At 47.0% G+C, this 13,519-nt stretch overlaps 1 protein-coding gene across 2 annotated transcripts in view; it reads left to right on the top strand.

Moving 5' to 3' along the window:
- PALLD (palladin, cytoskeletal associated protein) overlaps positions 1–13,519 on the top strand; it is a 394,011-nt gene that overhangs the window by 351,824 nt on the left and 28,668 nt on the right. For both annotated transcript variants that reach the window (XM_069540800.1, XM_060015319.1), the window contains 2 exons: positions 10,182–10,317; positions 13,284–13,382. In XM_069540800.1, coding sequence (XP_069396901.1) covers positions 10,182–10,317; positions 13,284–13,382 — 235 coding nt within the window. The remainder of the gene's footprint in view (positions 1–10,181; positions 10,318–13,283; positions 13,383–13,519) is intronic.

The raw sequence follows: 13,519 nt of genomic DNA, 5'->3' as shown, positions 1-13,519 counted from the left end.
CAGTATCTCCTTGTCCTCTCTTCCTCCCTGACTTATAGGAAACAGGTAGGTGGGGACAACGCCATCATTCTCCCTTCAAGGTGAGAGACCAGGAGGGGGCGGGTTTCCCAGGGTTCTGGAATTAGCCCTAGCGAGGAGTGACTTCGCCTTGGGGTGTGGCCCAGGCTGATCTGTAATCAATCTGATGTCTGATGTTTTTTGACTGAGGTTAAAGACTGCAGACCAACAAAAACCCCCAAGTCTTAAGGAAAAGTTCGTAACGGTTTCCATTGTAGTTTAGACGTTTACAAATCGGGACCGTGGTTAGATAGTAACTAATAGAAAAGACAGAACCGGCAGTGGACTTTGCCACAGGAAACAGGTAGAGGCGGAGGCCCCGAGGGTCTTGTCATTGGGCTCACTGGGGTCCAGCATCTTAGAGGATTCCACAAAACGCGCATCCAGTCCCAAGCAAGTGTTCCCCAGAAAGTAGCAGGCCAGGTCTCGGGTGATGGTTCTGTTCAGCTCCCTGCCCCAGGAGCAGCTGGAAGAACACCTCGGTCCTGGGTGACCCTGCACAGGGTGCGCGGGCGGGCACAGTGCACACACGTGTGCCCGGGCCCAAAGGCAACGTGGAGAGAGTGTAACATTGGTGTAAAGTTACGTGCTGTCCTTGAAGCATGAGCTTCAGGTGCCCAACTGGACGCCAACAGCTTTGGCTTCAAAATAAAAATCAGTAAAAATAATAGAATTGATGTACGGAAACTTAGTTTATGTATCTGCGGCTCTATTTTTTTTTGAATTTTATTTTATTTATTTTTTTATACAGCAGGTTCTTATTAGCTATCCGTTTTATACATATTACTGTATACATGTCAATCCCAATCCCCCAGTTCATCCCACCACCACCCTCACCACTTTTCCCCCTTGGTGTCCATACGTTTGTTCTCTACATCTGTGTGTCTATTTCTGCCCTGCAGACCAGTTCATCTGTACCATTTTTCTAGGTTCCACATATATGCGTTAATATACGATATTTGGTTTTCTCTTTCTTACTTCACTCTGTGTGACACTCTCTAGATCCATCCACGTCTCTGCAAATGACCCAATTTCGTTCATTTTTATGGCTGAGTAATATTTCAGTGTATATATGTGCCACATCTTCTTTATCCAGTCATCTGTTGATGGGCGTTTAGGTTTCTTCCATGTCCTGGCAATTGTAAATAGTGCTGCAATGAACATTGTGGTACATGACTCTTTGAATTATGGTTTTCTCAGGGTATATGCCCAGTAGTGGGATTGCTGGGTCGAATGATAGTTCTATTTTTAGTTTTTTAAGGAACATCCATACTGTTCTCCATGGTGGCTGTATCAATTTACATTCCCACCAACAGTGCAAGAGGGTTCCCTTTTCTCCACACCCTCTCCAGCATTTGTTGTTTGTAGATTTTCTGATGACGCCCGTTCTAACTGGTGTGAGGTGGTACCTCATTGTAGTTTTGATCTGCAGTTCTCTAATAATTAGTCATGTTGAGCAGCTTTTCATGTGCTTCTTGGCCATCTATATGTCTTCTTTGGAGAAATGTCTATTTAGATCTTCTGCCCATTTTGGATTGGATTGTTTGTTTTTTTAATATTGAGCTGCATGAGCTGTTTGTATATTTTGGAGATTAATCCTTTGTTCATTGAATCATTTGCAAATATTTTCTCCCCTTCTGAGGGTTGTTGTTTCGTCTTCTTTGTAGCTTCCTTTGCTTTGCAAAAGCGTTTAAGTTTCATTAGGTCCCATTTGTTTATTTCTGTTGTTATTTCCATTACTCCAGGAGGTAGATCAAAAAAGATCTTGTTGTGATTTATGTCAAAGTGTGTTCTTCCTATGTTTTCCTCTAAGAGTTTTATAGTGTCCAGTCTTACATTTAGGTCTCTAATCCATTTTGAGTGTATTTTTGTGTATGGTATTAGGGAGTGTTCTAATTTCATTCTTTTACATGTAGCTGTCCAGTTTTCCCAGCACCACTTACTGCAGAGGCTGTCTTTTCTCCATTGTATGTGCTTGCCTCCTTTGTCATAGATTAGTTGACCATAGGTGTGTGGGTTTATCTCTGGGCTTTCTATCCTGTTTCATTGATCTATATTTCTGTTTTCGTGCCAGTACTGTATTGTCTTGATTACCGTAGCTTTGTATTAGAGTCTGAAGTCAGGGAGTCTGATTCCTCTAGCTCCGTTTTTTTCCATCAAGACTGCTTTGGCTATTCGGGGTCTTTTGTGTCTCCATACAAATTTTAAGATTTTTTGTTCTAGTTCTGTAAAAAATGCCATTAGTAATTTGATAGGGATTGCATTGAATCTGTAGATTGCTTTGGGTAGTAGAGTCATTTTCACAATATTGATTCTTCTAATCCAAGAACATGGTATATCTCTCCCTCTGTTTGTATCATCTTTAATTTCTTTCATCAGTGTCTTATAGTTTTCTGCATACAGGTCTTCCGTCTCCCTAGGGATGTTTATTCCTTGGCATTTTATTCTTTTTGTTGCAATGGTGAATGGGATTGTTTCCTTAATTTCTCTTTCTGATTTTTCGTTGTTAGTGTATAGGAATGCAAGAGATTACTGTGCATTAATTTTGCATCCTGCAACATTACCAGATTCATTGATTAGCTCTAGTAGTTTTCTGGTGGCATCTTTAGGATTCTCTACGTATAGTATCATCTGCACACAGTGAAAGTTTTACTTTTTCTTTTCCAATTTGTATTCCTTTTATTTCTTTTTCTTCTCTGATTGCTGTGGCTAGGACTTCCAAAAGTATGTTGAATAATAGTGGTGAGAGTGGACATCCTTGTCTTGTTCCTGATCTTAGAGGAAATGCTTTCAGTTTTTCACCATTGAGAATGATGTTTGCTGTGGGTTTGTCGTATATGGCCTTTATTATGTTGAGGTATGCTCACTTTCTGGAGAATTTTTATCATAAATAGCTGTTGAGTTTTCTCAAAAACCTTTTCTGTGTTTGTTGAGATGATCATGTTTGTTATTCTTCGATTTGTTAATATGGTGTATTACATTGATTGATTTGTGTATGTTGAATCCTTGCATCCCTGGCATAAATCTCATTTGTTCATAGTGTATGATCCTGTTAATGTGTTGTTGGGTTCTGTTTGGTACTATTTTGTTGAGGATTTTTGCCATCTATATTCATTAGTGATATTGGTCGGTAATTTTCTTTTTTTGTAGTATCTTTGTCTGGTTTTGGTATCAGGGTGATGGTGGCCTCATAGAATGAGTTTGGGAGTGTTCCTTCCTCTGCCATTTTTTGGAAGAGATTGAGAAGGATGGGTGTTAGCTCTTCTCTAATTGTTTGATAAAATTCACCTGTGAAGCCATCTGGTCCTGGACTTTTGTTGTTGGAAGATTTTTTTTTTTTTTTTTTTTTTTTTTTTGCTGTACACAGGCCTCTTACTGTTGCAGCCTCTCCCGCCGCAAAGCACAGGTTCCGGACGTGCAGGCTCAGCGGCCATGGCTCACGGGCCCAGCCACTCTGTGGCACGTGGGATCCTCCCAGACCGGGGCACGAACCCGCGTCCCCTGCATTGGCAGGCGGAGCCCCAACCACTGCGCCACCAGGGAAGCCCTGTTGGAAGATTTTTTTTATTTTTTGGAAGATTTTTAGTCACAGTTTCAGTTTCATTGCTTGTGATTGGTCTGTTCATATTTTCTGTTTCTTCCTGGTTCAGTCTTGGAAGGTTATACCTTTCTAAGAATTTGGCCATTTCTTCCAGGTTGTCCATTTTATTGGCATAGAGTTGCTTGTAGTAGTCTCTTAGGATGCTCTTTATATTTCTGCGGTGTCTGTTGTAATTTCTCCTTTTTCATTTCTAATTTTATTGATTTGAGTCCTCTCCCTCTTTTTCTTGATGAGTCTGGCTAATGGTTTATCAATTTTGTTTATCTCCTCAAAGAACCAACTTTTAGTTTTATTGATCTTTGCTATTGTTTTCTTTGTTTCTGTTTCATTTATTTCTTGTCTGATCTTTATGATTTCTTTCCTTCTACTAACTTTGGGTTTTGTTTGTTCTTGTTCCTTCAGGTGTAAGGTTAGATTGTTTATTTGAGATGTTTCTTGGTTCTTGATGTAGGCTCGTATTGCTATAAACTTCCCTCTTAGAACTGCTTTTGTTGCATCCCATAGGTTTTGGATTGTTGTGTTTTCATTGTCACTTGTCTCTAGATAAGTTTTTTATTTCCTCTTTGATTTGCAGTGATCTCTTGGTTATTTAGTAACATATTGTTTAGCCTCCATGTGTTTGTGTTTTTTACGGTTTTTTCCCGTAATTCATTTCTAATCTCATAAAGTTGTGGTCAGAAAAGATGCTTGATATGATTTCAGTTTTCTTAAATTTACTGAGGCTTGATTTGTGACCCAAGATACGATCTATCCTGGATAATGTTCCATGCGTTCTTGAGAAGAAAGTGTAATCTGCTGTTTTTGGATGGAATGTCCTATAAATATCAGTTAAACCTATCTGGTCTATTGTGTCATTTAAAGCTTGTGTTTCCTTTTTAATTTTCTGTCTGGATGATATATCCATTGGTGTAAGTGAGGTGTTACAGTCCCCCACTATTACTGTGTTTCTGTCGATTTCCGCTTTCATAGCTGTTAGCAGTTGCCTTATGTATTGCAGTGCTCCTATGTTGGGTGCATATATATTTATAATTGTTATATCTTCTTCTTGGATTGATCCGTTGATCGTATGTAGTGTCCTTCCTTGTCTCTTGTAACATTCTTTCTTTTAAAGTCTATTTTATCTGATATGAGTATTGCTACTCCAGCTTTCTTTTGATTTCCATTTACATGGACTATGTTTTTCCATCCCCTCACTTTCAGTCTGTATGTGTCCCTAGGTCTGAAGTGGGTGTCTTGTAGACAGCATATATGTCTTGTTTTTGTATCCATTCAGCAAGCCTGTGTCTTTTGGTTGGAGCATTTAATCCATTCACGTTTAAGGTAATTATCGATATATATGTTTCTATTACTGTTTTCTTCATTGCTATGGGTTTGTTTTTGTCAGTCCTTTTCTTCTCTTGTGTTTCCCACTTAGAGAAGTTCCTTTAGCATTTGCTGTAGAGCTGGTTTGGTAGTGCTGAATTCTCTTAGCTTTTGCTTGTCTGTAAAGATTTTGATTTCTCCATCGAATCTGAATGAGATCCTTGCCGGGTAGAGTAATCTTGGTTGTAGCTTCTTCCCTTTTATCACTTTAAATATATCATGCCACTCCCTTCTGGCTTGTAGAGTTTCTGCTGAGGAATCAGCTGTTAACCTTATGGGAGTTCCCTTATGTGTTATTTGTCGTTTTTCCCTTGCTGCTTTCAATAATTTTTCTTTGGCTGTAATTTTTGACAATTTGATAACTGTGGTTCTCGGCATGTTTCTCCTTGGGTTTATCCTGCCTGGGACTCTCTGCGCTTCCTGGACTTGGGTGGCTATTTCCTTTCCCATGATAGGGAAATTTTCAACTATAATCTTTTCAAATATTTTCTTGGGTTGTTTCTCTCTCTCTCTTCTCCTTCTGGAACCCCTATAATGCGAATGTTGTTGCGTTTAATGTTGTCCCAGAGGTCTCTTAGGCTGTCTTCAGTTCTTTTCCTTCTTTTTTCTCTCTTCTGTTCCATGGCAGTGAATTCCACCATTCTGTCTTCCAGATCACTTATCTGTTCTTCTGCCTTAGTTATTCTGCTATTGATTCCTTCTAGTGTAGTTTTCATTTCAGTTATTGTATTGTTCATCTCTGTTTGTTTGTTCTTTAATTCTTCTAGGTCTTTGTTAAACATTTCTTGCATCTTCTCGCTCTTTGCCTCCATTCTTTTTCTGAGGTCCTGGATCATCTTCACTATCATTATTCTGAATTCTTTTTCTGGAAGGTTGCCTATCTCCACTTCATTTAGTTGTTTTTCTAGGGTTTTATCTCGTTCCTTCATCTGGTACATAGTCCTCTGCCTTTTCATCTTGTCTGTCTGTGAATGTGGTTTTCGTTCCACAGGCTGCAGGACTGTAGTTCTTCTTGCCTCTGCTATCTGCCCTGTGGTGGATGAGTCTGTCTAAGAGGCTTGTGCAAGTTTCCTGATGGGAGGGACTGGTGGTGGGTAGAGCTCACTGTTCCTCTGGTGGGTAGAGCTCAGTAGAACTTTAATCTGCTTTTCTGCTGTTGGGTGGCGCTAGGTTCCCTCCCTGTTGGTTGTTTGGCCTGAGGCAACCCAACACTGGCGTCTACCTGGGCTCCTTGGTGGGGCTAATGGCAGACTCTGGGAGGGCTCACGCCAAGGAGTACTTCCCAGCACTTCTGCTGCCAGTGTCCTTGTCCCCATGGTGAGCCACAGCCACCCCCCACCTCTGCAGGAGACCCTCCAACAGTAGCAGGTAGGTCTGGTTCAGTCTCCTATGGGGTCACTGCTCCTTCCCCTGGGTCCCTATGCACACTACTTTGTGTGTGCCCTCCAAGAGTGGAACCTCTGTTTCCCCCAGTCCTGTCGAAGTCCTGCAATCAAATCCCACTAGCCTTCAGAGTCTGATTCTCTAGGAATTCCTCCTCCCGTTGCCGGACCCCCAGGTTGGGAAGCCTGACGTGGGGCTCAGAACCTTCACTCCAGTGGGTGGACTTCTGTGGTATAAGTGTTCTCCAGTCTCTGAGTCACCCACCCAGTGGTTATGGGATTTGATTTTACTGGGATTGTGCCCCTCCTACTGTCTCATTGTGGCTTCTCCTTTGTCTTTGGATGTGGGGTATCTTTTCTGGTGAGTTCCAGTGTCTTCCTGTCCATGATGGTTCGGCAGTTAGTTGTGATTCTGGTGCTCTCGCAAGAGGGAGTGAGAGCACGTCCTTCTAGTCGGCCATCTTGAACCAATCTCTCTCGGGCTCTTTTTTTTTTTTTCTTGCGGTACGCGGGCCTCTCACTGCTGTGGCCTCTCCCGTTGCAGAGCACAGACTCCGGACGCGCAGGCTCAGCGGCCATGGCTCACGGGCCCAGGCGCTCCACGGCATGTGGGATCTTCCCGGACCAGGGCACGAACCCGTGTCCCCTGCATCGGCAGGCGGACTCTCAACCACTGCGCCACCAGGGAAGCCCATCTCTCGTGCTCTTTTATACATTAATTTTTTTTTTTTGGCCACGCAGATTGCAGGATCTTTGTTCCCCGACCAGGGATTGAACCTGGGCCTCTTCGGCAGTGAAAGCACGGAGTCCTACACAGTGGATGCCAGGGAATTCCCTCTTTTATCCATTAATTTCTGAGCTACACTCTTGGATGTGAGGGATTCCCACCTGACAGCATGTTGATTTTGCTCACTCTGCAGCTTTGTGAAGTTCAGTCTCCCTTCGATTTCGCTGAGTATGGGAAGAGGAGCATACGGGGGCTCTTCGTTTAAAAAGTTCTCCGATGGCCAGACAGGCCAGGGACCTCCTATGTCATGTGCTCTGCGCTGCGTCTCTGAGCACGGACAGTGTTGACCTGGAACAGTCGGTTAAGGGAGGATGCTCTCGAGGTCGTTCAGTAGTCAAGCAAAAGAAGAAAACTTCCTGGGATTGGCGTGGTTGAATCTGGAGGGTTTTACTTTCCACGTGCGTGTGTATGTGGTTGAGCTGTTTTCACCCCCAGCGCCATGAGTTTTATTTAACATAGTCAGTGGTGTCACATTGAAGCTGGTGTGGACAGGACAGGATGCTTCTGCAGGCGTGGGCTGAGCACAGGAGCGGTCAGCACATAAGACGCGTAGGGATGCCACTGGTTCCTGTGTGCTGAGTACGGGGTTTTGTGAACAGTTCTGGTTTGGGTAACAGTTTACGTTAAAGAGACGTTTTAATTTTTCACTGTACAAACCATTATGAAGGGAAAGCATCTCAGGACTTCCCTGGCGGTCCAGTATTTAGGACTTGGCCCTCTCACTTCCCAGGGCTCTGAGTTTGATCCCTGGTCGGGGAAGTAAGATCCCGCAGGCCATGCAAAAAAAGAAAAAAAAAATTTTTTTAGAGAAGGGAGAGCATCTGTTTGTCACCAGATGCTCTTTTTATTCCTGACGAGTTGCTCTTTGTTCATCAGAAGTTGGTGCCACGTTGGGGAGCAGACCACAGCCGTTTTACAACAGATTCCTTTTATAGGATAGCACTCCGTTGCCAAAACTTTGCGTCAAAAGTTTGTCACCGCTGTTCTTGCCGGGCGCCTCCCCTTTCCAAATGCTCCATCTTGGTTTCTGCCCTGATCTCAGATCTTCACCCTTACTGTGTGCTCAGTTTTTAATAAAGTTCCTTAGTGTTTTCTGAATTACATTAATAATTAGTCCAAATGAGATACTCTCAGAAAAAAAGAAAAGGTTCCGTATTAAACTAAGTGACAGCGCCGTGGCCTGGACCCCTCTCCCCGAGGTGCCCGGTGCCCCGTTGACCCCCGGGCTGGCTCTGGTGGCCCTCCCTGTGGTCACCCCGGTCCAGCTCCTCATGGACCCGCTTCTGTCACCTGGCCTCCCACCGGGTCCTCCGTCCCTCCCCTCTGCCGTCCCCACTGTAGAAGCTGATTTTTGCAGGAATCGTGACCTCAGTCTGCTCTACGTGTGTCCCTGGCCCCCAGAGCCGAGCAGGGCCCTGACCAGTGGGTCTGCGGGGGTGTGGGCAAGCTCTTGGGGGCTCTGCTCAGCATCCTGGGGTCCTCTTCACTCCCCCCCGGCCTCCCTTGGCCAGTCCCTCCACGATCCGCCGCCCTGTAGGGTGGTCTCTGTCAACTGCCCCAGAGCCCCTCCTGCAGGCCCTGGTTTTCCCCATAATCCTGGGAGACCTGTGCCTTTAGTTCCCACATTTTGCACTTTACAGAGGAGGAGGTGGAAGCACGAGCCATTTGCTAACTGGCCCAGTCTTTCTGTAAAGGGCGATGCTGGCCTCTTCACCCTTTTTGCTGTGATGCCCACCTGCATCCCCACACCTCCCACCCGTGACCCTGCCCACCTGCATCCTCACACCTCCCACCCGTGACCCTGCCCGCCTGCATCCCCACACCTCCCACCCGTGACCCTGCCCGCCTGCATCCCCACACCTCCCACCCGTGACCCTGCCCGCCTGCATCCTCACACCTCCCACCCGTGACCCTGCCCGCCTGCATCCTCACACCTCCCACCCGTGACCCTGCCCGCCTGCATCCTCACACGTCCCACCCGTGACCCTGCCCACCTGCATCCTCACACCCCCCTGTGACTCCGCCCACCTGCATCTTCACATGTCCTACCTGTGACCCTGCCCACCTGCATCCTCACACATCCCACCCGTGACCCTGCCCACCTGCATCCTCACACCCCCCTGTGACTCCGCCCACCTGCATCTTCACCTGTCCTACCTGTGACCCTGCCCACCTGCATCCTCACACCCCCCTGTGACTCCGCCCACCTGCATCCTCACACGTCCTACCTGTGACCCTGCCCACCTGCATCCTCACACCTCCCACCCGAAAGTATATTGTGTGCATTCTTCTCTAACTTGCTCTTTTTTAACCTTGACATTGTATCTTTAAAATTTACCTTTGGTGATACGCATCCTTCTTTTCCACTGTTGGACGGTGTTCATTTCTCACTCATCTTTACCCACAGCCCTGTGAGGGAGGAAGAAGTAAACTAGGCAGCACATGGCTTCAGTCCACCAGTCAGGCCTGCACCCTGCAGCCCAGCCAGACCAGGACAGAAGAGGAGGGCGGAGAGGGCAGGATTCACGTTTGCTCAGGGCGGGCGGGGCACTGATGCAGAATGAACTGGCGGCAGAGGACCAGGGGGCTGAGTTGAGGGAAGGATGCAGAAGTCTGTTCTTCCTGAAACCCTCTGATGGTCTCATGTGGCGGTGGGTGTTGTTACACCTGTTTATGACACGTGCTGGGAAGCCTGCGCAAAGTCACAGACCTAACACGGTGGAAACCCAGGTCTGGGTATAAACAGGGCCACGTATTTGTTGCCAATTCCCCGGCCTTGGCCCTCATCTCACCCCGGCGGGTGCGCCCTGGGTGTACGGACTTTCTCTGGGGACCGGTTCCCGTCAGCGTCACTGGTCCCACACCCAGCGGGACAGGCGTGGCCGTCAGGGTGGGTGGTGCTGGGCCGGGGGGTGGGGGGGGCAGGGGGGGTGGTGTGTGCCTGGCCCTGACCCTGACCGTGACCCTGACCGCGCTGTGTGCTTGCCCACAGGGGATTTCCCAAGAAGGCCAGCAGAACTGCCCGCATCGCCTCGGACGAGGAGATCCAGGGCTCGAAGGATGCCGTCATCCAGGACCTGGAGCGGAAGTTGCGCTTCAAGGAGGACCTGCTGAACAACGGGCAGCCGGTACAGGGCAGGGTGTGCTGGGGTGGGCGGGGTCTGGAGCTGCCCCCGAGCCCTTCCCCCTCCCCCAGGCCTAGGGTCCCGAGTCGCGTCCTGACCGCTGGCCCGGTACCCCGAGCCCCCACGTTCCTCTGCGTGGTGAGGCTTGGGTCCGGGAAGTGGGGAGGGGAGAAGGCTGCTTTCTGCTGCCTCCTGTCATGGACCATTCCTGGGGCGTCACAGCAGGTTGGAGGGAAGGAGGGAGGAAGGACTGAGGGTGAGGCCGGGGTAGGGCAGTGAGGACCTGCGACCTTACAGAGAAAAAGGAACCAATCCCGCTGGAGGGGTAGGCGTGGGGAGAGCCATGCCCCCCGGTGACCTGTCTGCCGGAAGCAGTGAATCGGGATTAAAGTTCCAGAAGCAGAATTTGGATTCCAGGCCCTGCAGTGCTTCTGCACAAAAAGCATCTTTCCTTAGGAGACCATGGCTGGAGTCTAGAGTGTTAGGAGACACGGATTCCGTCACCTGAAAGAGGAGCCTTGCTTCCCATCCTCGTTCCAGTCTGTCAGGGCAGGACAGCTCAGCTCAAGGAGAAAATAGTAATTCTGTTTCAAGGCTGCAGAATTGTGAAGTCGACCAGAGTAGCTCTGGTGACAGTGTGCACAGATGTTTCCTCCAGTGGACCTAGTGTTTCCTTGCCAGTCTTTTTTGTTCGGTTTTGGGGGTTACTGACCCTTTTCTTATCATATCAGAGTACTTCAAGGGGACAGGAAAAGCAAGTCTAGCAAAGGAGGTCTCAGGTAGGGGAAAGGAGCCTTTTGTGCTTTATTACGGGGAAATTTGCCCAGCTCTTAAGTAGAAGCAGAAAAGGGCCTCTTTGTATAAAATCTCCCTCACACACCTTTTTCAGGAGAGAGAGTCTCTGTACTAGTTAAGTTTTCTAGGAATTGTAATTATCAAGCGTTGATGGATAAAAATGTGAGCACAGGCCGCATCTGCCCGGGAAGATGGGGACTAGAGGAGGGTGTTGGATGCTGGTCTTAATTATCAGGATCCTGACCTGAGCTCAGGAAGATTAAAAGGCTAATGAGTTCCTGTGTTGGTTAGTGATTTCGAAGAGAAGATTTTCACCAAGGGAAAATATATTCTCCCTGAAATAAGTGGTTGCACGTGTAAGTGTACGTATTCTGGAAGTTTGCCCTGGCTCTGTCAACCAGAGCCTTTGATAGATTAAAACAAATACTTAAGGGAACTTTTTCAATCCAGGTAAAGGCATCTCTCCAGGTTTTTTTTTTCTTTTTTTCTTTTTTTTTGGTTGTTTGTTTAAATATTCCTTATGGACTAACTCTTGGTTAAAAAGTAAGACTTCTATAAGCCCTTACGTTATACTATGTGTATTTATTTTTGTTATATATATATCATGTGTCTCACGTATAAATATATATTTTTGGTATTTGTCTGTTAAGCAGTGAATGACATTTCCAGTATTTTCCATAGATTTCCACATTTGAGAGTTTAAAAAAAACTAGAAAAGTAAGGTTTCCTTTCTTAGAAAATGAGACGCTGAAATAGCTTTTTCCTGATGTTGCACATCATTCCATACTTATTTCTGGCTTCTTAGAGCTCGTCTGTCCAAACGGCGTAGTAGTTTAGAAACAAAACTATGAAGTGACTTTGCTTCCTGGTGGGAGCAGGTACATCTGGTGGAGGCCTGGGTGTCACACGATGCTTCTGCTCCAAAGGAACAGGGTGGCATCGCTCCAGTCCTCGCTGGGGTGCTGCTGTAGTCGTCCCTGCAGACGTTAGGAAGGCTTTTAAGAGAGCAGGTATTTAAAACTCTCTCTGAAAACTGAATTCATGATTTTTTAACACACGTGAGAAAATTAAACAGCACCTTACTGTACGAGACATTCCGTGCAGCAGACACTGCCCCTGCCTCTTCTCATCCTCGCCCCCTTCTTTACGAAATGAAATAAGTGGAACTTCAGGTCTTTTGTCGTCTGGCACTTGTCTTATTTCTCTTCCCGGTCTCCGCTGGGACTGGAACCAGCAATTGCTGGAAGTCAGCAGTTTACCCAACATATTTTCCTGATGAGATCGTTTCCAGTAGAATTTGTGTCTAGATTCACAAGTTTGGAAGTTTATCTGAAATAACTTGTGCAGGATTTGGGGGGGGGGTTGTTTGTTTTTGGGGGTTTTTTTGGATTCTGCCGTACTAGTTACTCTCTATCTTGAATCAAATGCTTGTTTTTAAAATGCCCCCGATGGGCCGATGGTCATATTAGAGCCAGTGTCAAGAGCGGCCATCCGCCCAGCAGACAGAACACGAACGTGGACATTTCTCTCGTGTTTGGCCCAAAGCGCCGGCCGGTCGATGCAGAAGCCTCACCGCCCTCTTTGCAGACAGTCTCCCCAAGTAGGCTCGTGAGCCGTGGGTATCAGCTCAGCAGGCATCTTTCACGGCCCCTCTGCCAAGTCCACGTGTGTAGTCATCCTTTGTGGGTTATTGCATGTGCTTGTGTTCACCTCGGATACCCAGCCCCTGGGAAGTGCTGTCAAAGCAGAGAGGACCGTCACTGCCTGCTGGCCTGAAACTCCCTCATCAGGCAGTTCTGAAGCCTGTGGATGGCTATGAAAATAACATTTCCTGTAAAAAGAACATTTTGCTGTTTCAGTATCTTTTTTCTCTATGTTTATCGTCAGGGGTAAATATATGACTCGTACTTTTAGGTGACTTCTCCCCTGTTGCTCAGTCTGTGCTCTATCAGTTGGTGGCTCTCAGGATGGGTCACCCCACCTCCCAACCCAGGGTCAGGACCAGAAGGGCCGGGGAGAGCAGCTGAACAAGGGGAGGACTCCTGTGCATACAGGCGTCAAGGCGGAGAGGGAGCAGTTGCAGAGAACGGCCAGCGTGTTTGCTTTTTCAGCTCTTTTTCCTAAGGTGTGGCAGCATTGTGGTTTTTCTGATTTCTGTGACTTGCTTCGTCTAGAGGCTGACGTACGAGGAAAGGATGGCACGGCGGCTGCTGGGTGCCGACAGCGCGACCGTCTTCAACGTCCAGGAGCCTGAAGAGGAGGCGGCCAGCCAGGTACCCCGTTCCTCCTGGCTCCCCAGGGAAGCAGATTACCCTGTCCCCTCTCCCTGCCCTCCTTACGGACAGTCTTGGGGTCAGCTCTGTGGAGAGCAGAGGGCGGGTCAGAGGAAGGAGCATTGTCATCAAGTCAG

Source organism: Delphinus delphis, chromosome 6 (genome assembly GCF_949987515.2).
Source record: "Delphinus delphis chromosome 6, mDelDel1.2, whole genome shotgun sequence".
Taxonomy (NCBI): domain Eukaryota; kingdom Metazoa; phylum Chordata; class Mammalia; order Artiodactyla; family Delphinidae; genus Delphinus; species Delphinus delphis.
This window is presented reverse-complemented; position numbering and strand designations above follow the sequence as displayed.